This window comes from Micromys minutus, assembly GCF_963924665.1.
Source record: "Micromys minutus genome assembly, chromosome: X".
NCBI classification, from domain to species: domain Eukaryota; kingdom Metazoa; phylum Chordata; class Mammalia; order Rodentia; family Muridae; genus Micromys; species Micromys minutus.
This window is the reverse complement of record NC_137970.1, coordinates 50,503,174-50,529,584: the sequence shown is the minus strand read 5'-3', so window position 1 is coordinate 50,529,584 and position 26,411 is coordinate 50,503,174. Positions and strand designations below refer to the sequence as shown.

The 26,411-nt window shown below is 39.1% G+C and overlaps 1 protein-coding gene across 1 annotated transcript in view; it reads left to right on the top strand.

Moving 5' to 3' along the window:
- Positions 1 to 5,538: 5,538 nt before the first annotated feature.
- ZDHHC15 (zDHHC palmitoyltransferase 15) overlaps positions 5,539 to 26,411 on the top strand; it is a 131,927-nt gene continuing 111,054 nt past the window's right edge. The window contains exon 1 of the mRNA XM_080910801.1: positions 5,539 to 5,680. Within this exon, the coding sequence (XP_080766927.1) occupies positions 5,545 to 5,680 (136 nt within the window). The 5' untranslated portion in view covers positions 5,539 to 5,544. The remainder of the gene's footprint in view (positions 5,681 to 26,411) is intronic.

The window sequence follows — 26,411 nt, the reverse complement described above, 5'->3', positions numbered from 1 at the left end:
AAATGATAAGAAAAATTAGAATAAAACTTTCCCAACATAAAGAAAGCAATGCCTATAAACATACAAGAATTTACAGAACACCAAATAGAGTGGAGCAGAAAAAAAAATTCTCCTGCCAAATAATCAAAACAATAAATGTACAGAACAAAGAAAGAATATTAAAAGCTCTCAGGGGAAAAGGCTAATTAACTATAAATGCAGATTAATCATAATTACACCTGACTTCTCAACAGAGACTATAAAATTAATAAGGCCTGGGAAGACCTTAGAGACCCCAAGGGATCAGAGATGTCAGCCCAAAGTATTATACCTAGCTAAGCTTTTAATCACCATAAATGGAGAATACAAGATATTTTCTGACAAAAAACAAATTTAAACAATATTCATCTATAAATTCAGCCCTACAAAAGATAACTAGTAGAAAAACTCTAACCCAAGATAGTTAACTACATCCAAGAAAACACAGAATAAGTAATACCACACCACCAAAATCAAAGAAAAGTAATCACACATACACATAAACTCTACCCCCACCAACATCAAATCACAGGAATCAACAGTCATTGGTCACTAAACCCCTCAGCATCAAAGGACTCAATTCCTCAATCAAAAGACACGGGCTAACAGTGGATATGAAAACAAGATCCATTTGACTGCATACAAGATACACACCTAAGCAACAAAGATAGACATCACTTAAGAGTAAAGGGTTGGGAAAGGCTTTCCAAGCAAAGGATGCAAGAAGCAAACTGGTAAAGTTCTTTTATCCAACAAAATAGACTTACAACAAAAATTAATCAAAAGTGATAGGATAAGACACTTCATACTCATCAAAGGAAAAGTCCATCAAGATGACATCTTAATTCTGAACATCTATGCTCGAAATGGAAGGGCATCCACATTTGTAAAAGAAACATTACTAAATATTAAATCTCAAATCAAACCCCCACACGTTAATAGTGGGAGAATTCAATACCCAATTCTCATCAATGGACAGATCATCAAGACAGAAACTAAACAGAGAAATAATGAAACATATGTTATGAGTCAAATGGACCTAATAGATATCTACAGAACATTTCACCCAAATACAAAAGAAAATACCTTTTCAGCGCCTCGGGGAATTTTCTCCAAAAGTTACCATATACTCAATCACAAAGCAAGTCTCACAGGTATAGGAAAATCAGGATCAGGTTTGGGGAGAGTGGGAGATTAGATTAGAGGTGAGAAGGCTGGGAGAGAGGAGGAAAATTGTGGGGAGGCACATCTCTGGGACAAGCTGAAAACCTGGGATGAGGGAGGCTCCTTGGAGGGTATGGAGGTGACCCTACCTGAGACTTCTAGCAGTAGGTGATATGAAACCTGAAGTAGCCACCTCCTATAGCCAGGCATAACCTCCAGTGGAGGGAAAGGGAGACCAACCCACCCACAAAACATTTATCCCAAAATTTTTCCCTGCCTGCAAGATGTACAGTGATAAAAATGGGGCAGAAATCAAGGGAATGGCCAACCAATGACTAGCCCAAGTTGAGACCTACCTCATGGGAGAGAGCTACCCCAGAACACTATTAGTAATATTCCGCTATGCTTTCAGACAGGAGCCTAGCATAAGTGTCATCTGAGAGGCTTCATCCAGCAACTCATGGAAACAAATGTACAAAGCCACAGCCAAACATTAGGTAGAGCACAAAGAGTATTGTGGAAGAGCTGGGGGCAGGCCTAAGGCATCTGAAGGGGTCAAGTACACCACAAGAAGTCCACAGAGTCAACTATCCAGGGCTTATGCGGGCTCACAGAGACAGAACCATCAACCAAAAGCATGCATGGTCTGGACCTAAGCCCCCTACACATATGTAGCAGATGTGCAGCTTGGTCTTCATGTGGATCCCCTAACATTTGGAGTGGGGGCCATCTCTGACTTGGACTCTTCTGCCTGCCTTTGGATCCCCTTCCTTTAACTGAGCTGCCTTGTCTAGCCTCAGTGGGAGAAGATGCGCTTAGTCCTGATGTGACTTGCAGTGCCAGGATGGGTTGGTACCCATGGGGAAGGAAAAATGGGAAAAGGAGGTAGTAGGGTCGGAATGGGAGAAGAGAATGGAGGGTTACTGCGATTGGGATGTAAAGTGAATAAATAAAATAATGAAGAAATAAATAGAATAAAATTAATCCTGCATATACATTTATCTAGCATTAAAAAACACAGACACAACAGAAAAAGAGACCTATAGACCTATTTCCCTGATGAACATAAATGAAAAAACTCAAAAACAAATACTTAGAAAACAAATAAAGGAACACATAAAAAAGATCCCAAAACAGCCATTATTCCTAGTTGCCCAACAGAGCTAAACTGTAAGACCCTTTTTTCTGAAGAAGCCTTTGTGTACAGAACACCATTTGTATACAGTCTGGAAGCTAGATGAAAGCTTCCTGCACACTGGCTATCATTCATAGTGCTAGGTAATGTTGTGTATGTTGAACTTATAAGTCAGCAATACTTAGCTATGGATCCTGTGTGCTACAATACTGACTTGCCAGGCAAAGTATTTCCATGGATGCAACAGTGGCATTGGTGTTCTGGTGGTAATCAATCTTCTGATTTTACTGAGGGAAAATACATATTTGATACCATAAGCCTAGTCTATAGATAGGTCATAGGCTATAGGGACAAATATACTACTGAATATTTTGCTAAATGGCTATCCAATCAAACTAAATTCTAAATATTTATATTTATGCCTATAGACTAGTTTTCCTCTCAGCTTTGTTCAGAAAAGCTAAGATTTAAAACAGACTCATAATTTGTCACAATGTTGACAGTAAGCAACAGGACATCTTACTCCATCCCTTCCAAGTTCCATAAAATATTGTAGCAGAGGGGATGGGAAGATTGTGTAAGCTAGAGACTGATCTTCTGGAAATGATATGGACAGCCATTTGAATCATGAGCACATAGCTTAGCACATGTAAAAGTCTTGCCTGCCTACACATGCTGAAACTGTAAAAGTGGAAGAGAGACTAGTTGGAATAAAGAAGGGGGGCTAGTAGATGATGGGGGAAGAAGAGAAAGCAATGAGGGCAGGTATGATCATAATAAATTGTCAAGGATAAGAAAATACAAAGTGTTCAACATCCTTATCCATTAGGAAAGTGAAAATTAAAACTACACTAAAATTCTACCCTATCAACTCAGAATGCCTATCATTTAAAAACTGTCTGGCAAGAATATGGATAAAAAGAAACATTTATAAAACAAAACATTACTGTTAGCAGAAATGAAAATTGGTCTATCCCCTTCGGAAGTCTACAATGACATCCCTCAAAAACTGAAACTAGAACTCTACCAAGTGACCCCGAAATAATCCTCCAGGGTGGACAACCAGAGGACTCTATGGAAACACCCACAGAAGCAGCTGTATATCCAGGCTATTGCTATTGCAGCGCTGTTCACTGCAGTCAAGTTACAGAAGATGGCTCATCCAGGAAAGCACTTGACTCCCAACTCTGCAGGTCTGAGTTTAGACCCTGAGACCTCATAAAAAGCCAGGTATGGAGATGTCAGAGATGGCAAGATGGGAAGTGGAGACAGCCTTGTAGCTTAATTTCCTGCTAGCCTAGCCTATTTGATGAGGTCCCAGGCCAATGAGAGAGCCTGTCTCAAATAAACAAAAGAAGAAGAAGAAGAAGAAGAAGAGGAGGAGGAGGAGGAGGAGGAGGAGGAGAAAATAATGGTGCCTTAGGAATGACACCCAAGATTGTAGTTTACCATCCACAAGCATGCATACATACATGCATGTGTGCATGCACATACAGATATGAACACAGATGGAATCAGCCTACATGTCAATCCACAGATTAATAAATAAAGGTGGAGTTTTATTCAGTCATGAAGAATGAAATTCCATTTGCTAAAAAAAATCTATTGAAACTAAAGATTATTGTACTAAGAGAAACTAAATCACATGTATAAAGATAATGGAACATATTTTTCCTCTCTGGTAGATCTTATAATTCTTTGTAGGTATATAAAACCACACACACACACACACACACACAGAGAGAGAGAGAGAGAGAGAGAGAGAGAGAGAAGAGCAAATACACACACAATATGACATTAAAACCACAAAACAACCTTATAAAACCTCTTTCTCTCACACAGCAGTCACATTGAATGTAAATCAAAACTGCGTCTCTGCAAAAGTATAATCTCTTCATGTAGTAGACCTTCAGAAATCATTAGAATAATGAGTATAAAATATACAAACGCCCACAATAATAGAAGTATGGTAGATACTTGTGTCAAAACAACAGCCTGTTGTCCTAAGGAGGACATGAGCTTCTTAGTGACAGTCCCCGGTTTTGTCATTCTTAATTTATAACTAAAGTCGACCTAATAGAAGGCAAGGATTCCAAAAATATGTGTTGAATAAAACTGCCTCCTGGTTGGTCCTCCTGCTCCCCGGCGATCTTCCTTATGGAAACCCTGCTTAGTGTTTTACAGAAGTATTACTGTGACACCATTCCATTGCCCCCCAAACCTTTGCTGTTGACCATCTGCTCTATACAACAGTGTTTCTAGTCCCTGATAAGGCACCGGACAGCATTCACATCGTTGCTCCAGCCTGCATTTTCAGTCTCATTCCACCTCTCCCTTTCACACAAACTCTCTTCAAGCTACAGTAGCTGTTCTTGAAACACTTTAGAATTGTCATGTCATGTCTTTTCAAACACATTTCTGGTCTGAAAGCTCATCCATCCTCTTCTGCCTGAAAATGCTTTTATTAATAAAGCTTAAACACCACTACCTTTAGAGCTTTCTCTGAGTCCAGAATCATTATGGCCTTCACTTGACTTCTGCATCGTGTTTATCCTGAAAATATACTAAGCTCGTTCTGCAGGGAGGACAGAGAGGGACGAAGGGACATACCCCAGCAGAGACTGCAGCACTACGTGTTAAGCATACTGTTGAAGCAGCAGTAGGAGGATGGGGATGTATGACCTTTAATTCATGAGGTGCTACGGTGCTGTGTGCATCTTTTGCACTGTGCCTGTGTACTTGTGTGTCTGGGGGTTGGGACAGCAGAGAAAAGGAGATTCAGGCGAAGGAAGAGAGGAGAGACCAGAATTGAAGAGAAGGTGGATGCAGTGCAGTAAGGCAGATGAGCGGACCCACATTTCTTGGGCTTTACATTTGGCAGAGGTCCACCACTGCAAGCTCAGAGGAAGTGGCTGGGGGTTGGGGGTTGGGGGTAGGGGGTAGGGGGCGAAATGTGGAAAGGGGGAGGGGCCGCAGTCCCTCTGAGTTCGGCGGGCCTGGACTGCCTGGCAGCCACTTTCTGCCCCACCTGAAGCAGTGACTCACGCCTACTGTGCCAGACTGGTACGCTGGGCAGTGCAGCCCCACAGGTGGCAGCGGCTCAAGGACGGTTCCCGCCAGGCTAAAGAGTGGAGCGCCGCACAGCGCGCCTTCCCGCCTCCCGGCCGCCGCCCAAGCAGTTCCTGGCCGGCGCCAGCAGGCCTGCTCGGTCGATCTTCGAGCCGAAGATGCGGCGGGGCTGGAAGATGGCTCTGTCTGGGGGGTTGCGGTGCTGCCGCCGGGTACTGTCCTGGGTGCCAGTGCTCGTTATTGTGCTCGTCGTTCTCTGGTCCTACTATGCCTACGTCTTTGAACTCTGCCTGGGTAAGTGGGGCTGGCCACATGAACTGGGGAAATTATGCTCCAGCACAATCGTCTGCCCTATCCTTTATACTGCTGTCCCCAGTGCGCCCAGCCCTCCACCCTGCGGCTTTTCCTTTCGCGCCCTGAAAAACTACCAGTTTCCAACCTTGGGCTTCTCACTATATCTCTCTTGCGCCGCCCCACGAGGGTCCCACCACGTCGCCATCTCCTCTCCTCTGGGTTTTCTTATTTCGTTTGCCCTACCCTTGATAATTCCCTGTTTCTTGCTACTAGAACCCCCCACCCCCACCCCCATACAGGGTAACCACTTAAGCTGTACTGCCTGGCAACCACCTTCTGAACCCACTCAACCAATTGAGGAAGCACCATACCTTGTGTCCTTAAAGTGCCCGCTTCACCAAAGCATTCAACTAAGGGCCCCACCATTTTCCCCTCCTACTCTGATTCCTTTCATACTGGGGATTCCCTAATAGGAATCTAAAAATAAGTCCTGTACTCTCTCCTATTAGTTCACCTTTTCTCAGACTGAGATCCATACTTTTTTCTCTGCAATTCTCAAACACAGGCTGAGAGGCTTCACATCTCCACCCACTTATGAGCCTCTCACATTGGAACATTCTGTTCTAACTTTTTACACAGGGCTAAGCCCTCCATCCTTTCCCTGAGATCCAGAGACACACACTCACACACACACACACACACACACACACACACACACACACACACAGAGAGAGAGAGAGAGAGAGAGAGAGAGAGAGGAGAAATGCTTCATATGTTTGCCTTCTTATGACTCTGCACTTTGTTTTGTTCCATCTCATATTTCATACAATGCTAATAAGCTTTCCCCTTTCTTTCCCACTTTTGTGGTGTGGGGGTTCTAACACTCTCTTCTCATATTAGAGCTACATATTGTACCACACTGGGGTACAACCTCTTCCCTTTTCTCTTGGTAAAGCAAAGCATTCAGTTTCTCATTAGAAGGCCCACATTAGTTCCTGACACAGCTCACCACACTTTGTCATAGTATGACCATACTCATACTATAATCTCATGCTTTCTTTACACTTCAAAAAGTCCCCGAAATCTTTACCATCTTGCACTGAAGAGCCACTACTTGTTTAATCTTTACCTGTCTTTACAGAGAAAGCCTCCACCCCCTTCAGTGTTTTCCACTGTCTCCACCACATCCGGTCACCTTCAGTCTCCCTCGCTTCCCATTGTTCCCTCTAGGAGTTCACTTGCCCCCTGCGTTCTCCGAAACCAGATCCAGTTCTTTCTTGCTGAAGTTTGTAGTTTTTTTGCCCTTTCCCATGGAAATATACTTTTTTGTTGTTGTTTTCTCTTCTTAGACCACCCCTTTAATGGTGCTGAACTTTCCTTATGCCCTGTCCCATAGCACCAGGGATCACTCTAATCTCTCCTTATTTACAACTTGGTTCCTATCTGCTTTCAAACTCAGAACTCTACAGTATTTCACAACATAAAACCAAAGACCTTTTCTTGTATTTACCCACACACGGTTAGATGTTCATACACTTCCAGTCCTTTGTCTATTACATATGACCCTCTAACATTCTCATAAACTCCAATTAGTCTTCATAACATATGTTGTCTCCTTTCAACAGAAATTTTCATGGTCTATTGAAGAACCCCCATATCTTTTCACATGAGATCCCCCTAATACCTATTACCACATCGGTACTGAATTCCTATCTCCAGCCCCTTATACTTGTGACCTGCAGTCTCCCCTATTCATTCAATGTGGACTACTCATTGCCATCCCACTAGAGCTCATACCCATTTCATCAAATATCCTCTCCAAGCTTCCTTCCTATGCTTCATTTATTTCCTCACATCATAACTCCTCATCTCAAATATCACTGCTAGGGTGATATTTTTTCAGCACCAGGACTCAAATACATTTATAAACCTTTTCTCTTACATATTTGAATAAAAAAACTATACTTTATCCCTACACAAATTTGGGTCAAGTAAAGTAACCATGTTTTTCCAAGATAAGAATTCTTTCTAGTCAACTCTATAGATCAGAGTTTGGCTTTTTTTGATGCCCTTTTTAAAGGATACTATGGAAAATACAGAAAAGGTTTTTAGCAATAAGCTTTGTTTGTTCCCTCCATGGACAGACGTTTAGGTTTTTTTCCTTTTCTTCATCTCTGTCTGCTATTGAGGTGCATTCCCTTGACTGGGAAGTTGTCCTGTTCTCAGCTCTTACCACTTGGTCTTTTTTAAATGATTAACTAAGGGATCAAGAGTTCAGCTCCATTGTGATGGTATGTACATTGCTCCCAGGAACAATGGCACATTGTAGACACTACTAAGCATACCTTTAGAGTCATTTAGTACTGACAAACATGAGTTTACACAAGAAATCATGTTAAAAATCAGTAATGGTGCTAGTTAATTCTTATATAGTGCTTACGCTGTGCTATAAAAAAAGTGTCCTCACTACTGCAATTATGTTAACAGTCTATATATCACCTCGTTTAATCCTCAGAGCTCTATAAGGTAGGTACCATTCTTACCCCCACTATCCAGATATGTAAACTGAGTCAACAAACTCAGGTAACACCAAGTATCAGGTATGATGATACACATTTGTTGTCCCAGTACTTGTAGAGGCAGGAGGATCAGGAGTCCAAGGCCATTCTCAGCTACATAGAAAGTTTGAAGTCAGGCTGGGCTACATAAGACTCTGTTTCACATCCCACTCCACCCCCACACACAGAAAAACAATCAGTGCAGATAATTAGTTTTCTTCTGTAGGTTCTTAGTCATGCCATACTGAAAGCTGCTAGAAAGCTTAGGAGTTCTTATGCCCAGTTGAGAGTTATGGACTGATTACATAGTTTATCTGAGATTATAGAGCTGGCAAATTGTTAAACTTAGATGGTAACACAGGCAATATGAACCTTCTGTTCAGGTTATTATAACATGCTGCTTCCTTTCACCTAGCACAAAGGTCAAAACTGGTGACCGGTAGGACCAGTATAACCTGAAAATATATTTTATTTGACTTGGACAGTGGTTTTTTTCTTAAACATTTTTGTATCCATATTAGCATTTTTTAAACTAAGCTAAGCCCAGTAAAGGTACACATACCTATAGTGTTGATACTTGAGAGTCTGAGAGAGGATCTGAGAGAGGAGGATCACTTGAGCATATGAGTTCAAAACAAATCTCTTTATTATAGGCAGGACCCATCTCAAAAAAAAAAAAAAAATACAAATAAGTGGTCTTGACTTCAGATTCTGGCTCTTCCAGTCTATGATGCCCTTTTCACTTTACAGTCTTAAATGTTTTCTAAAGGTTTCCATTTGTGCGTGTGTGTGTGTGTGTGTGTGTGTGTGTGTGTGTGTGTGTGTGTGATGTTTGGGGAGATGTGCCTCCACATGTTGTGGAAGTCAAAGGAAGCATGGAAATTGGTTATTTCCTTCTATATAAGAGTTCTGGGGATTGAATTCAAGACCCTAATACTTGGTGGCAGATGCCCTTACACATTGAATCCTCTTGCTGGCTCTATTTGCACAATCTTCTAACAAATGTGCAACCTGGATTTCAGAAAAGATGAAGTAATTGTCTAAGGTTACATTTAGTATAGTACTGAGTACTGGAAGTCAAACCTACCTGATAACAAAGTCATGCCTTTGTCAATGTAACAAAAGCAATAAATTGGGGTTTTGCTATGACTTAAAAGGTAATACTAAAGAGCTAACTTTTTTATAAAGAGAACCTCATCTCTCCCGATTATCAGGCTATAACTTATACTAAAGGTGATACTTTTGTACTTATATTTTTGTTTTTATAATATTTTTATTATAAAATAATCACATTTCCTTTTTCCCTTTCCTCCCTCCAACACCTCCCATGTATCCCCTTGCTCTGTCTCAAATCTGTGGCTTTCTTTTTTAATTGTAATATACACAAAGCCACACACACATTTGTAAATAAAGAACTACAACCTGATCAGACTGTATCATGTAGTTGTATGTTTATAGGACTGGCCACTTGGTATTGGGTAGCCAATTGGCAAGCTCTTCCTTGGGAAAACCACTTCTCCTGCTCTCACCATTTCTTAGCTGCCTTTAGTTCTTTGTCTGGGTTGAGGTCCCTTGAGATTTCTGCCTTCCATATTAGCATATCTATTGTTGTCATTCTTTTCAGGTCTTATTTATGCAGTTTTGTTGATAAGAATTCATTTGTTGATAATGCAAATCTGACTTTTCTAGATGCCACAGTTACACAACAAACTTCCTGCTCTCTGGCTCTTTCTAACTTTCCACCCCAACTTCTATAATGAAATCTGGGCCATAGGTGTAGGAATTGTAGATATTTCAGATGAGCTGTAAATTTTTAGACAAAGTCTGCTTTTACAAGCCAGGAGCCCTAGGGAAGGTCATCTAATCTCTTTCAACTTCAGTTGTTTTTATGTGCATCTTACTAGTATAATTGTTTATTCATACCACAAATACTTGCTCAGTACCTACTATGCACCAAGCATTGCTATTACAACATTTAAATATTTGTGGCTGAAAGCAAGAACTGTAGTTTACAACACAAAGTGTGTTAGATGCCAACTTACTATATTAATAAAAATATAAAATATTCTACCTCCCTCAAAAAAGCTTACATTTTTAATGAGAAAGAAATAGTATCCATTTCATTACTGTAAATGTTATATGACAACAGACAACCATTTTAAAAGTATTTAGTCAGTACATTTACAAAGTTGTGAAGCCATTACTTCAATATAGTCACCAAATCATTATTGCTACCACCAAAAGAAAACCATATAGACATTTAAAAAAATCTCCTTCTAGGGAAGGGAGGGCCAATGTTCTTTAATGGTATGGCACCAACCCAGTAAGTAGTCCCATCAACCCAGTGAGTGTTCTAACCATACCAATGATGGTATAGATAGCATTAATTAAAGTCAGTGGGTTATTTAATAAAATGATATTAAGTTGGTAATGTTAAGGATATATCTGGGATGAGTTAAGGGAAAGTACAAGGGGTTAATGTGGTCAAAACACCTCGTATGCATGTATAAACTTCTCAAAAAGTTAAAAATATTATATTAAAGAAAGAAGTAACTCAAGCTGAAAGAGAAGGAAGGCCAGAATGTGGATGCCTCAGTCATTCTTAGAAGGGAGAATAAAACACTCATGGGAGGAAATAATGGGACAAATAGAGGAGCAGGGATTGGAAAAAAAAGCTGAGGTACAAGGTGATCGTTGGGAGAGGGAGCACCTTCATGGATGCAATGGGAGGGGGAGAGGGATGGGATTGGTGGAAAGGGGATAACATCTGAAATGAAAATGCAGAGGATATCCAATAAAAAATAAAAAAGGAAGAAGTAACTCCCTGTTCCCTTCACCTCTAGTCCCTGTCAACCATTCATCTATAGTCTAGCTCTGTATTTGCCTCTTCTATAATGTGTGTTTGTTTGCTTGTTTGTTGTGTGTCTATGCTTGCATGTGTGTGTTCTTTTGTATTTGGATTCTTTTAACTAGCATTATGTTTGCAAGATCCAACTACATTTCAGCATTTAACAGTATACTATTTCTTTAATAGATTACTGATATTCTATTCTGTGTCTTTGCCAGAGTTTGTCTATACATCTGTTCAAGGACATTTGGGATGTTTCACCATTTTTTTCTATTTCAAACAACGCTACTGTGAACATTTATGTGGAAATAATTCTTTATATACCAGAAAGAAGGATGGGAATGATTGAACTGTATGATAAATTTCTGAGGAACCTGTGAACTATTTTTTCAATATGGCCGAATATATACATTTCTACTAACAATAAAAGAGATATCTTTTTCCATTAGAAAAAAAAATGACTACCTTGATATAGTGTAACATGATATCATTTTGTAGCTTGATTTACTTTTCCTAAATGAGTAAACATGTTGAACATATTTCATGTACTTGAAAATTTTTGTGCCCTATTTGGGAAATATTTATACAGACTGAGTAAGTTGTATTTATGTATTTAGGAAAACACATACATACATACATACACACACACACACACACACACACACACACACACACACACACGTATCTATGTGTGTAACTACAACTAATGAAAAACAGACTATGAATTTGAAAGAAAGCGAAGGATAGAGTGTATGGGAGGGTTTGAAGGAAGGAAGGGGAAGAAGGAAATGATGTAATTATGATCTCAAAAAATAAAAGAAATATTAAAACCAAAGATGACTATTAAAGTTGTTTCTCATTTTCTTAAAAACGTGCCTTTGTTTCTTTCTTTAAATGTCTTACTTAGCATATAAAATGAGTTTCATTATCAAATCTTTGTACGTATCTATAATTGTACCTTGTGTAAAATCACCTAGATTATCCTTTGTTGTTTTCTCTCTTCCTTGTCCGCTTTCTTGCCCACAAAAGTCCCTTCTCTGCTTTTATGTCATCTGTCTATCTATATATGACATACTTGACACTCATATGACATGTATGTGTGTGATACTTGCCTTCCCTCCCATCACCACCTTCCCTTGCCTTTTGATCCCCTTAGACCCTTTCTTACTTCCCCATGCACCTCCCTTCTACTTTCATGTAGATTTTTCTACTTGTATATAGCTATCTTTTTTCAATTCTAGAGTTTTCATAGGCAAGAAAACATGTGCTAATTTTCTTTCTGAGTCTGATTTGTTTTGCCTAACATCATGTTCTCTAGTTTCAAAATTGTTTCCTGCAAATTACAGAATCCATTAATTTGTATGGTTAAACCAAACTCCATTGTGTGTGTTTGTGTGTGTGTGTGTGTGTGTGTGTGTGTGTGTGCACATATGTATCACATTATCTTTTCATCTGTTCATAGGCATGTGGCCTAATTCCATGTTTTGACTATTATGAAAAATGCTACAGTTAACATGAATGCACAAGTATCTATATGTTGTGCCAACATAGACTCTTTTGGTTGTATACGTAAGAGTGGTAATGTTGAATTATGTTAGTTGTATTTCTTTTAGACTTTCTGATCATTAAATTTTGGTTAGTATACACAATATTGAGCTTCAATCCACATTTCGTACATACATATCTTTATACATGGTTTATGTTCACTTTTCCATTAGCTTTTCTTGTTCCCCCTTTCCTTTGCCTCTCCTCTTGGTCTCCTTCCTCTTGTTCAAGTAATCTGTCTGTTCTGATATCTTGTGTATGCATATATACATATGTAATCTATATACATATATAACTAGATTCTATATGTGAGAGAACACTGGGTATCTCTTTTGTCCTACTGCTACCTTTGTTTTTCCTGTTTGCCCTTCTTTTTCTTAAATGCGTCCTTTGAATTTTATGTCATATAGAAGCATAAGTTGGTAGATACACTGTTAATGTAGACATTATGAGATTAAATATAATATTTATCTTTTTGATTCTGGTTTAATCCATTTCCTTTAATTGTTTAAATGAGATGTGCTAAACATAGCAGTTTTGGTGTGCAGTAAGATAGGTTCAAAAGCTAAAATACTAACAGCAGAAATGACACGCAAGAATGAATATATTAATTCAGATTTCACCTTGATTCATAAAAGGAGAAGGCAGATTTAGTATTCCCATTCTTCCCTGGTTTATTATAGAGATCTTCCAGACATTGACTCCAATTGAAATGAAAACACAAATTTCCTGGAATTTTTTTGCTCTCTGAATTCTTCTCCCATGACGGTAGTAATCACAAACCCAAGAAAATGGCTGTTCATGCCGTAGACAATGGGGATGGCTTACCTTATACAAATTGGTGCTTAGTGACCCAGGTAGACAATGGGGATGGCTTACCTTATACAAATTGGTGCTTAGTGACCCAGGAGAGTCCAAATGGTAGCAGTGTCTCAAGAGTGGAGAAAAGGTAACCCCAGATCTAGAGACTAGTTTCCAAAGTGTCAAGTCTGAGTATATTCAGGAAAAAGAATCATCCTTCCAAGCAGAGACCTAAGCCAGGGTTGATGAGTTCTTCAGACAGACAGACAGATAGGCAGACAGACAAACCAACAAAAGCACTCTTTCTGAGATGTAGTACAGGAAGCTAGTGTTGCGCCTTGATAAAAAGGAAGATTCTGGAATAGCTACTTGTCATGATGGATGTCAGGATCTTTTCTATAGTGCTGACTCTTGATGAATAGCTTCTTCATTCACTTTCTCTAAAGCAGTCTTTTGTGGACAACTAGAAAGTCCGTGTCACCTAAACTTCTGGGGTTCTTGTCCTGGCTGAAGTCCACCAAAGCTGTTGCCAAAACCTGTAGCTTCTATTTCCCGAAAGCCACAAGAAAGAGGTTAGTAGATCAGACAGATTTTATTTGAGCCTGGGCCTGAGGAAACAAGGATACATATTCCCATCTCGAATTTCTATTTCTACATTTTTAAGGAATTTCTTTACTAATTTCCGTAATGGCTTATTCCAGCCAGTGATGTTTCTTCAGAATCCTTGTAAATATTTGCTGGTTTTTATTTCTTTGATGATAATCATTCTGACTGGAGTCAGATGAACTCACAAAGTGGTTTTAATTTGCATTTCCAGGGAGGCTCAACTTTTTGAACACTTTTGAAAATGTTGATTGATCCTTGTATGTTGTAGTTTTGTCTTTTACTGTTTATTGTAATACTAAGTGAGAGCCCTGAAGACCTAGAGTCAGCACATAGTCCCTGTGACCCTACACCCAAGTCAATTCTGGTTGGTAAATATATATGCTGACAACTAATAGCTGGGCAGAAGAAACATAGTTGGGGTTTAGATTTTGAGGGTTTGAGGGGAGAGAACAATGAGGAGGAAGAAGGTGCAGGAAAAGCGGAAGGAGAAACAGTCATAGCTTAAGAGTCAGGAGAGTATGACCCTGAGGGGTGCTCAGCTGGAGCTAAGAGCAGCCAACATGAAACATAGTACGTAATAACTCAGGGTTATTGATAGGAAAATAGATTCTAACAGCATGGAGGGTAGGCACTGCCCAGATCTTGAACCATTTAAGGTTTAAGTGTGCCTTTCATTTGGGAGCTAATTGATTTAAGGCAGGGTAGAAACCCTGGACCTGGATTTAAATGTTTACTACAACAGCTGTATTTGGTTTGAGAACTATGTAGTAAATTTTTAGGCCTATTTAGTGGTAGCATGATTTTCAGTTTTTGATGTTTACTTTTCTAAGTGCTTTATAGATTCTAAATATTCTATTTTATAGATTCTAAATATAGATTCTAAATATCTCCAATCTGATGCATAGTTAGAAAATATTTTCCTCTCATTCTGTAGACTATTTCTTCACTCTGGTGTTTTTTTCTTTTTTTATACACATTTTTAATATCATGAAATACCATCTGTCAGTTCTTTGTATTATGTGATGTGCTATTGGAATCCTTTTCAGGAAGTCCTTGCCTATATGCCTGTGCTTTTGCTTATATTCTAAAGTGTTTTCCTCTATCAGTTACATATTTTCATGTTTTGATCTACTTTAAACTGATTTTCAACAGGGTAATAAAATGGGGATCTATTTTCATTCTTCTACATGTCCTAGCAATACTTGTTGAAGAAGCCATCCTTTTGTAGTGTATGTTTGACATCTTTGTCAAAAATTGATAGCAATAATTAACTAAAAAATTAAGTAACCCTCCTCTATACAAACTATAAATGAGCTGAGAAAGAAATAGGAGAAACAAAACCTTCACAATCACCACAAATAATGTAAAATATCTTGATGTAACTCTAGCCAAGCAACTGACAAAAATTTCAAGTCTTTGAAGAAAAAAAAATTGAAGGAGATATCAGAAGATGTAAAGATTTCCTATTCATGGATCAGCAGGATTAGCATAGTAAAGATGGCCATCTTACCAAAAGCAATCTACAGATTCAATGCCATTCCCATCAAAATTCCAACACAATTATTTACAGACCTTGAAAGACCAATATTCAACTTCATATGAAAAAAAAACCACAAAAACAAAACAAAAGAACAAAACCCCCCAAAACCAACCAAGCAAAAAACTCAAGATAGCCAAAGCAGTCCTGTACAATAAAAGAATTTCTAGGGGTATCAAAATCCCTGGTTTCAAGCTGTACTACCGAGCAATAGTAATAAAGACTATATGGTACTGGAATAAAAAAATACAGGTTAAACAGTAGAATTGAATAAAATAAACCCACACACCTACAGACACTAGATTTTTTTGACAAAGGGGCCCAAACTATACAATGGAAAAAAGAATGCAGCTTCAACAAATGGTTTCGGTCTAACTGGATCTTCTCATGTAGAAGAATGCAAATAGATCCATATTTACTGTCCTGCATTAAACTTAAGTCCAAGTGGTGAGAATATAGGGCAAGAGAAACATTCCCTCATTGCTGGTGAGAATGAAAACTTGTACAACCACTTTGGAAACCAATTTGGGGTGTCTCAGAGGACTGGGAATAGTTCTATTTCAAGACCCAGCTATATCATTCCTGGGCATGTACTCAAAATGTGCTCCACCATCCCACAAGGACATTTGCTCAACTGTGTTCATAGCAGCATTATTTCTAATATCCAGAAACTGGAAACAACTTAGATGTGCCTTAACCAAAGAATGGACAAAGAAATGTGGTACATTTAAAGAATTTGTATCACATAGCCATTAAAAACAAGGACATTGTGAAATTTGCAAGCAAGTGGGTGGTATTAGAAAATAACATTCTGAACGAGGTAATCCAGACTCAGAAAGACAGGCTTAGTATATACTCACTTATAAGTGAATATTAGCCATAAAGTACAGGATAATCATGCTACAGTCCACATATGCAAAGAGGCTAAGTAACAGGGAGGACCTAAGAGAGCATGCTTGAATCTCACAGAGAAGGAGAAATAAAACAGACATTGGGGGTAGATGGAGTGTGGCAACTGAGTAGAAGAAGGGGTGGGGAGGGGAACAGGAGGGATCATGTATGGGGAGGACAGAAGGAAAGAGAACTAGAAGAACTGAGATTGGTGGAGGGGGTCATCGCTATGAAGAACTAGAAACCTAGGACAAGGGAAACTCCTGGAAACCTATTAGGGTGACCCTAGCTAAGATACCTAGCAATAGGGGACATGGAACCTGAAACAGCTACCTCCAGTAACCAAGCAAAAAAATGGAGGAATGAGGACACCAACCCACCCACAAAACCTTCTACCCACAAGATGTACTGGGATAAAGATGGAGTAGAAATTGAGAGAATAGCCAACTTGAGACCCATGCCATGAGAGAGAGAGCCCACCTCTGAAACTATTAGTGATACTCTCCTATACATGCAGACAGGAGCCTTACATGACTTTCCTATGAGAGGCTTCACTCAGCAGCTAATGGAAACAGATGCAGAAACATTAGGCAGAGCCCATAGAATCTTATGGAAGAGGGGGAAGAAGGATTGGAGGAGCCAATAGGTCAAGGAAACCTACAGAATTCTAACTTGGGCCCATAGAGGTTCTCACAAACGGAACCACCAACCAAAGAGCATGCAGGTGATAGATCTAGGATCCCTACACAATATATAACAGATATGTAGCTTGGTCTTCACACAGTCTTCACTTCTAACAACTGGAGGACAAGCTGTCTTTGGCTCTGTTGCCTGCCTTTGGATCACATTCCCCTAACTGGGCCACCTTGTATAGCCTCAATAGGAGAAGATGCACCTAGTCCTACTGCAACTTAATGTGCCAAGGTGGATTAACATCCATTGGAGGCTAACAATTCTTTGAGGAAAAGGGTGGAGGGGGGGGTACAGTGAGACAAGGAGAAGGGGGAAGCTACATTGTAAAAAGTAAACAAAATTTTAAATTTATTTCTTCAGTGTAATTTAAGGGCAGGTATTGTGATGTCTCTAGTATTACTCTATCTGCTAAGGATTTTACTGGATATGCAGTAAAATTACATTAATATAAATTCTAGGAATTTTTTTCTAGCCCTGTGCAGAATATTTTTAGAATTTTCATGGGGGATTGCATTGAATCTGTAGACTTTTAGTGACAGTCATTTTCACAAAATCAAGTCTACCAATCTATGAATATAGGTGGTCCATCTACTTTCTAATGTCTTAAGCTTTTCCTTGTAGAGGTCTTTTGTTTTTCTTTTGTTTGCTGTTTTAGTTGTTTAGATTTTTGAGACAGGGTTTACTTTATGTAGTCCTGGCTGTCCTGATAGTTGCTCTGTAGACAAGGCTAGATTCAAACTCAGAGATCTGCACCAGCCTCTGCCTCCTTAATGTGGGATTAAAGGAATACACTACTATGCCTGGCTGTAGAGGTTGTTTTCTTCCCTTTTTATACTGGGCATTTTATCTATTTACATTTCAAATATTGTCTCCTTTAAAAGTTTCCCATCCACAACCCCTGTCCCTTCTTTCCCCTTTGTATCTATGAGTGTGCTCCCCCACCAACCTACACACTCTTTCCTCACCCCTTTAGCACACCCCTACACTGGGGCATCCAGCCTTCTCAGAACTAAGGACTATTGATGCTATCCTCTGCTAAATATGTGACTGGCGCCATGAGTCCCTTCATGTATACTCTTCAGTTGGTTGTCTAATGCCTGGGAACTCTGGATAGTCCAGTTAATTGATATTGCTGTTCTTCCTAAGGGTTGCAATCCCCTTCATCTCCTTCAAACCTTCTCCTAACTCTTCCACTGGAGTCTGAAGTCTCAGTACAATTGGATGACTGTGAGTATATACATCTGTATTAGTCAGGTGCTGGCAGAGCCTCTCTGGGGACAACTATACTGGCTCCTGTCAGCAAGAGCTTCTTGGCACCAGCAATAGTGTCAGTGTTTGGTGTCTCCAGATGGGATAGATCCTTTAAGTGGGCAGGTTTCTGGATGGCCTTTTCTTGTCTCTGCTCCATGTTTTGTCCCTGCATTTCTTTACACAATTTTGGGTTAAATTTTTTGAGATGAGTGGGTGGTCCCATTCCTCAACTGGGTAAATGCCTATCTACTGGAGGTGGTCTCTACAAGTTCTATCTCCCATCCTCTGCACATTTCCTCTAAAGTCATCACGGTTGGGTCCTGGGAGCCTCCCACTTCCCTGTATCTAGGATCCTCCAGTGGCTATCTCCAGTTCCTCATCCCATACTGCTACATATTTTTATTAGATTTCCTGACCCTCTGTATCTCTCTCCCTTCCCCTCTAGTACCTGATACTGACCACCTTATTTCCTCTTCCTTCTTTCTCCCTCCCAGGTTCTTCTCTCTCTCCACCTCCATCAGTTATCCTGTCCCCCACCCCAATGTGAGACTAAAGCATCCACACCCTGGCCTTCCTTCCTCCTAAGCTCCATATGGTCTGTGGGATGTATCATGGACATTGTGAGATTTTGGGCTAATAACCACTTCTCAGTGAGTACATACCCTCTTTAAGAGTATTTCCTAGTTCCATCCATTTGCCTAAAAATTTCTTAAAGTCATTCCTTTTGATAGCTAAGTAGTAATCCATTGGGTAAATATACCACACTTTCTGTATCCATTCCTCTGTTGAAGGACATCTGGGTTCTTTCCAACTTCTGGCTATTATAAATAAGGCTGCTATGAACATGGTGGAGCATGTGTCCTTGTTATATGTTGGAGCATCTTTGGGTTTTATGCCTAGGAGTGGTATCGCTGGGTCCTCAGGTAGAACTATTCCCAATTTTCTCAGGAACAACCAGATTAATTTTCAAAGTGGTTTTACTGGCTTTCAATCACACAGCAATGGAGGAGTATTCTTCTTACTCCACATCCTTACCAGCATCGGCTGTTACCTGAGGGGTTTTTTGTTTTGTTTTGTTTTGTTTTTGTTTTTGTTTGTTTGTTTGTTTGTTTTAATCTTAGCCATTCTAACTGGTGTAAGATATAATCTTAGAGTCATTTCAGCTCCTTTAGTCCTTTCTCTAGCTCGTTCATTGGGTTCCCTGTGTTTAGTCATACCGATACAGCATCTTCAGCTGTATCGGTATGACTCTGGCAGAGCCTCTGAGAAGGCATCCATATCTGGTTCCTGACATGAAGCACTACTTGGCATCAGCTATAGTTCTTGGGTTTGGTGGCTGCATGTGGGTTGGATCCCCCAGTGAGGCAGCCTCTGATTGGTCTTTTCTTCAATCCCTGCTTCTCTTTTGGCCTTGTATTTCCTCCTACAAGTGTTTTGTTTTCCCTTCTAAGAAGGCATCCACATTCTGGCCTTCTTTTTGAGCTTCATAAGGTCTGTGAATTGTTTCTTTGGTATGCAGAGCTTTTTGGAGCTAGTATCCACTTATCAGTGAGTGCATACCATGTGTGTTATTTTGTGACTGGGTTACCTCACTCAGAATGATAGTCTCTGGTTCCATCCATTTTCCTAGGAATTTCGTAAAGTCATTGTTTCTAATATCTGAGTATTGTAAATGTATCACATTTTCTGTATCCATTCATCTGTTGATGGACATCTGGGTTGTTTCCAGATGTAAGTTTCAGAGCTATGATCCATTATTATCATGGTGGGAAACATGGCAACATCCAGGTAAGTATGGCACTGGAAAAGGTGCAGAGAATTTTACATCTTGATCTGAAGGCAACAGAAGGAGTCTATCCCTTTGGGCATAGCTTGAACTTATATGGGACCTCAAAGCCCACCCCTGCTTCCCCCAACAAGGCCACACCTACTTCAATGAAGCCACACTTCCTAATAGTGCCATTTCCTATGGGCCAAGCATTCAAACACATGAGTTTGTTGGAGCCATATCTATTCAAACAACCACAGAAAAGGGAGAAAGACAGAAATACACAGAGAATATCTAGTCTTGTTACTAAGATAATACTAACTTCACAGAATGAGATTGAGATTCGTAGTGTTTCTCTCTTTTCTATTTATGGAATATTTTTAGCATCATTGCTAATAGTTGATAGCTCATATGTAAAGATGCAGCAGAATTTGGTGGTAAATCTGTCTTATCCTGTACTTGTAATTGTTAGAAGATTTTCTATTGGTATTTTAATCTCTTTTCTCATTCTAGAGGTTTTCATCCTTTACATATTATCTTATTAAAATTTTAGTTATCAAAGAAGTTTGTTTTATTGTAACATTTTTATAAGTATATGTTGTTGTACTGTACTATTTTCCCCTTGACCACTCTTAACTATTCCTGTTCTCTTACTCTTGATGGTACGTCTACTTCCCCAAATAGTCTCTCCTTGTACTTTCATGTCACATGTATGTCTTACATTCCCAAGGCTAGCTCTCTTTAGACTTCATCACTGCCTTCATTCTACTTTTTGTTTATATATGTGTATCTATGTATCTATAAACAGGATATATATATATATATATATATATATATATATATATATATATATATATATATATATGCTCAATATCTAGGGACAAAGTCTGGAGAAACAAACATGATAAACATGATGGATGGTCTAAGGGATTTGAGTTAAGCCTGGCTTTCCAGTTATCAAAAGATTGCCAGGTCATAAACTACATCCTTTCCCAGCATTCTGGGTAGGAAACAGATGAACATCTTCTTTTCCTGTTTTCCCTAGTGCTTATCTATATGTACAAGGACCTTGTAACCTCTACATAGTGGTTAACCAGAGATTTCATGGGCATCTGCAGTAGAAAAAAATTTGAAAAAGTATACTGTCCAGTCTTTGCAGATTAGCTTTTGTGTTGGAATTTCCTCTAATCATCATTTAATAGGCTGTTTATAACTATACCTAAGCCCTCGTTTCCTGTTTTTCAATTTCTGAAGACAATAGAAGTAAAAGAGTTGAATATTTCAGGTCTTCTTAGAATAGGCATAGCATTTTGAATATTTGCATGTTCTTCCTTAGTTCTGTGATACATATGGTAGCACTTAATATCCTTATCCCAACGCAGGTCTGCCTTGTCAGCTTTCTCTTGGACAGGCAGTGAAAAGACCAGTCTATGGGTGAGAGAGAATTACTTGTCAGTACTGGAATGAGAGAATGTGTATACAGAAGAATGATTGAGAACAGAGAGTTCTCCAGATGGAGCTCAGCCAGATTTAAGTAACTGCAGGACTCATAACATGTAATTAGATTAGTTTATATGAACCACATGCAGAATACAGAAGTAAAATATGGACAAAAAATGCAGCTTTACATAGTTTACTAATAATGATGATGAAGAAGATAGGAGGATGAGAATGAAAAAAAACAGCAGCAAGGTGACAAAGGCCACCAGCCTAGGGAAGATACAGAGTGAGGTCTGCATTACAAACATTTGAAAATGTGGTAGAAGAGAAGGCATTCTCACATGAGTAACAGTGATATTGATTTTAAAAGTATTTTTACACATGAAATTCTGTAAGGAACCCGTCAGTATAATGGAAAATATTGTCTTCCAAACTTTCCAGTTGAAAGTTATAAACTTCTGAGGGAGAAATACCACATTTTAAAAGATCATGGCACTTATTTTTATAGTGTTGATTTTTTCTTTATTTTTAACATTATATTTTACATTATTATAGTAAGAGACTAAAATATCCCAGTCATATTTGGAATGAAATGTTTTAAGGGTCATCTAAAACTTTTGCATAATGACTCTCTTATCGGGAATCTGTTGGGTAAATGGACAGTTGGCCAATTGTATAAAAAAGTTGCCAATGTATGCTTATAGAATACTATGGTTAGATGATAGGTAATCATAACTGCGGTTTCTTCAAATTTCGATTTTCTGCTGGGGAAGTAAAACAGTGGAGTTACCATTGAATAGCATTTTATACCCATTGCTCTTGCATATTTTCTGATTCTTTGTAAGTAGACATGAAGCTAAATTTAGAAAGGTGGAGTATGTGGGGCTTAATAGGATAATCAACAAATGTAGTATAGCAAGAACACGGAAGAAACTCCAGGTCATGGCTATGAAATAGAAACATAATAATAGTTGTGAAATTTCAATTAACAACTAGTTTTCAACCAACACTTTTTCTTTCTCTCTTTTGAAAACAGGCAAACAAACAAAAAACTACAAACAAGAATGAAAAAATTGAAAGAAAAGAAATAAAACACACACACACACACACACAAAACAAGAACCCCAAAACCCATTAAAAACACAAAATTGGAAAATATACAAGCAAAGGAACAATAAGATAAAATGCTATTGAGTTCATTTTCTGGCAGCCATTGACTGTCTTCTACATTTGGATTGTATAATCTAATCTCATTACATATTAAGAGTCCTTTAGATACTTAAAGCTGTCTGTACCTCATCTGGCAATCTCACTGTTCTCACTCATTCTTCTGTGTACACATTGTCTCATTCTATTATTGGTAAGTGATCCTCTCTCACCCAGATTCTTGTAGCAAATGGCTAAACAAGTGAGAATTAAGGCCCACCATTAAGGTAAAAATAATTGTATAGAAAGAATTGATAAATATGTCTACCTGGACTTAAACATTGCCTAACATATACATGTACTAATCATCGCATGGCCTCACTATATGCACGACTTTATGACTTTGACTGAAAAAATAAGTAAATAGAAGTGGTGCCCCACCTCAGCCTGGGCCAGGGGTTACCACTACAATAAACAAATATGTAATGGTGAGGTTAGAAATCTAGAAAAACAAACAGAGCAGTGTGAAAGAGGGGCCCAAAGGGGGACATACTGTCATCATCCAGTCTGTCTGATACATGTATAATAGCCTGGAGCTTATGCAAACACAGACTCTGCCCCTAAATCTGCCACCCAGCTAAGGGATCCCGCTAGCTCTGGGCTATGACAGAAGCTTGACATGAATAAAGGCTCATTCTCTGGATTGGACCTCCTCAAAGGACCACTATGGTCCTCGAAGCCAACAGAAGCCATGTTTGTGTCTGTGTTCCAAGCTGGTGCCCCAGGACCCAATGAATCCTGAGATAAATGTGGACATATGTAGTCTTTGTCTCTGATGATTTGGTTATGTCCTTGGACTTTGCTGCCTCTTCAGGACATCCTCATATGAATGACATGGACACCTGTGGCCATGTTGACACCTGTGCAGCTGCTGAGAGCTATGAGTAGGTCAGTCTTTCTGTCTGCAAGACCTGTTAGCAACAAAGCCCACTCTAAGTCCGTGGTCTGGGCAGCCTCTTGAAGTAACATCGGTGGATGGAAGAGATGACCCTGCCCCTCACTGGCCACTACAAGACTCTTCTCAGTTGATGGCTTCTGATGCAGATACAGGCATAAAAAGATTTATCCTTCTGGGGAAGTAGGAGGGGCAGGGGTGCTGGCCACTAGGAATTTGACCATGCTTCAGTGAGTATATGGACAACACAAAATGGTTAAGTTTGGAATATGAGAGTGATTGGGGTACCTGATGTGAAATTCCCAAATACTCAATAAAAGAGTGGCAGAAAGAAACGAAGGAAGAAAGGAAGGAAGGAAGGAAGAAAGGAAGAAAGAGGGAAAAAGGAACTATTCCTGAATACCAAAAAAAAATAAATAAATAAAAACCATGAGCCAAAACAAACAAGCAGTAAATAATTAAGAGCAAGAGTATTCAGCCTGATGTACCAAAGATCAGTTAATCGGCCACTTTTTTTTTTTTTAACTATTAGTCTCCAAGCAACTCAGCTTTACTTACTTCATGTTTTAGTTTTACTTTTTCAGATGTGTGTGTGTGTGTGTGTGTGTGTGTGTACTCATGTACATATTGTGCATATGGCCAGGAAGGCTAGAAAGGTATTGAATGCTCTGGAACTAGCGTTGTAAGCAGCTGTAGGCTGTGTGGCATGAGTGCTTGGAACTGATCCTAGGTCTTTTGCAAAAACAGCAAGCACTCTTGACTACTGAGCCATCTCTCACACCTACACACTCCATTTCACAGAGATGCAATTAGCCTAGTTCACTGCTTTGGGCCACCAGTACAGTCATGGCATGTACAAAAATTATGAAGTCCTAGACTGACCCATCCACATTTCTTGTTTAATTTCATTTATATTATCAGTATATCACTTTCATTCATTGGTTTTATTTTAATTTTAACCCTTTTGAGAATTTCATATACCAGCACACTATATTTACAAAATTTTTACCTCTCCCTCTGCTCCTCCATCTCATCCTCTGTAACCTTCTCACACTCTCTACAATTCATTCTTCTATATTTATTCCTATTGTACAAACACACACACACACACACACACACACACACACACACACACACACACAAACCTTAAGGAGTCCAATTAGTGTTACCAGAATGTATATGTATGTGTATGTGTTAGGACTGACCAGTTAGAATTGGAAAATCTATCAGGGGGTCATCCCTGAAGAAAACCAATTCTCTCTCTCTTAGCAGCTTTTCAACTCTTCCTCTAGGTGTGAGGCCTTGTGAAATTTTTCTCTATCAACACTTCCATGTCAACATGTCAACTGGTGAAGTTCATATCCAATCACACTGAGAGAATATGGGTGCAGCACTCCAGGCATGCCAGGAAGACACTCACAGCAGATGTTCTGATCCTCTTGCTCTTACAATCTTTCTGTCCCCTCTAATGCTAAGTTCCTTGAGCCAACTTATAGAGATTGTGTTCCAGTTGGGGGTGAGCATTCAGCAGTCAGGTGTTCTCTGCCTTCTGATCAGTTGTGGATCTCTCTAGTAACCCCCATCTGCTGAGGGAAAAAAGGGTTTTTGATGAGGGGTGAGAGGTGCACTTATATATTAGTAAAAGGCTATTTTCAATACAGCCATAGCTGTATTAATTTAGAAAATCGTAGTAGCAGGTTTTCTTCTGTAGTCACAGGTCTTTGTTTGTTTGACAGTAACCGAGATGAGCTATCTATTTAAGTCTATTTAGACAAAGGTCTATTTAGTCAACAAGCATAACTTTTGCACTCTTGGGATATCTTGTAAGTTCAGTCATTGTTGTGGTTCTCAGGTTTAGCAGATGGATAAAATTGTTAATAATTCTTCTCCATTGGCAGCTTGCATAGCATCTTCTTATACTATGATAACTAGACATTAGAGAGAAGGCTTCCAAGTCAGTACCACCTTGATTCTTCTAAGCACTGTAACCAAAGTGTATGGTGTCTTAGGCAATATGGTCATACCTTCAAGTTGTATGAAGTAAACAAAGGGAATGGCAATAACCTATATTGTTTTGAGGGATATCTTGGATCCCATAACCAACAACTTGAAGGGAGATATCCTAGGGCACTGGGGTTTTTGTTAGACTCGCTGTGGTTCCAGGAAAGTATTATTACTCCTATGTGGGGTAACTCAGTTACAAAGAGTTATATACATAGATTTCATAGAATGTATTTTAAATAAGCTTATAAAATAATGTGTTTCCCTATGGCTTTTAAAAATGTCCTTAGTATTCTTTATCTCTTCTTCCTACCTCTTCCTCTGTATTACCCTTCTGCTCAATTAAGCCAACCCCTCCATTTCCCATTTACCCTTCATAGCACCTGTGTGCTGCTATTCCTCTCTCTAGTATTCCTCCTCCCCTCCTCAATGATCCTTTCCTACTTTTTTGGCTTTTTATTTCTCAAGTTATATATGCAACTGTAAAGATTCAGAACTAGAAACCAGAATTAAAAGAGAACAGGCAGTGTTTGTGCCTCTGCTTCTGGGTTACCTTACTCAGTATAATAATATTCTCCAGTTCCATCCATTTGACTGCAAATGTCATGATTTCATTTTTCTTTTCAGCTGAATATAATTCCATAGTGTATCTGTACCACTACAAACTTGTGTATTAGGGGAAAAAAAGAAA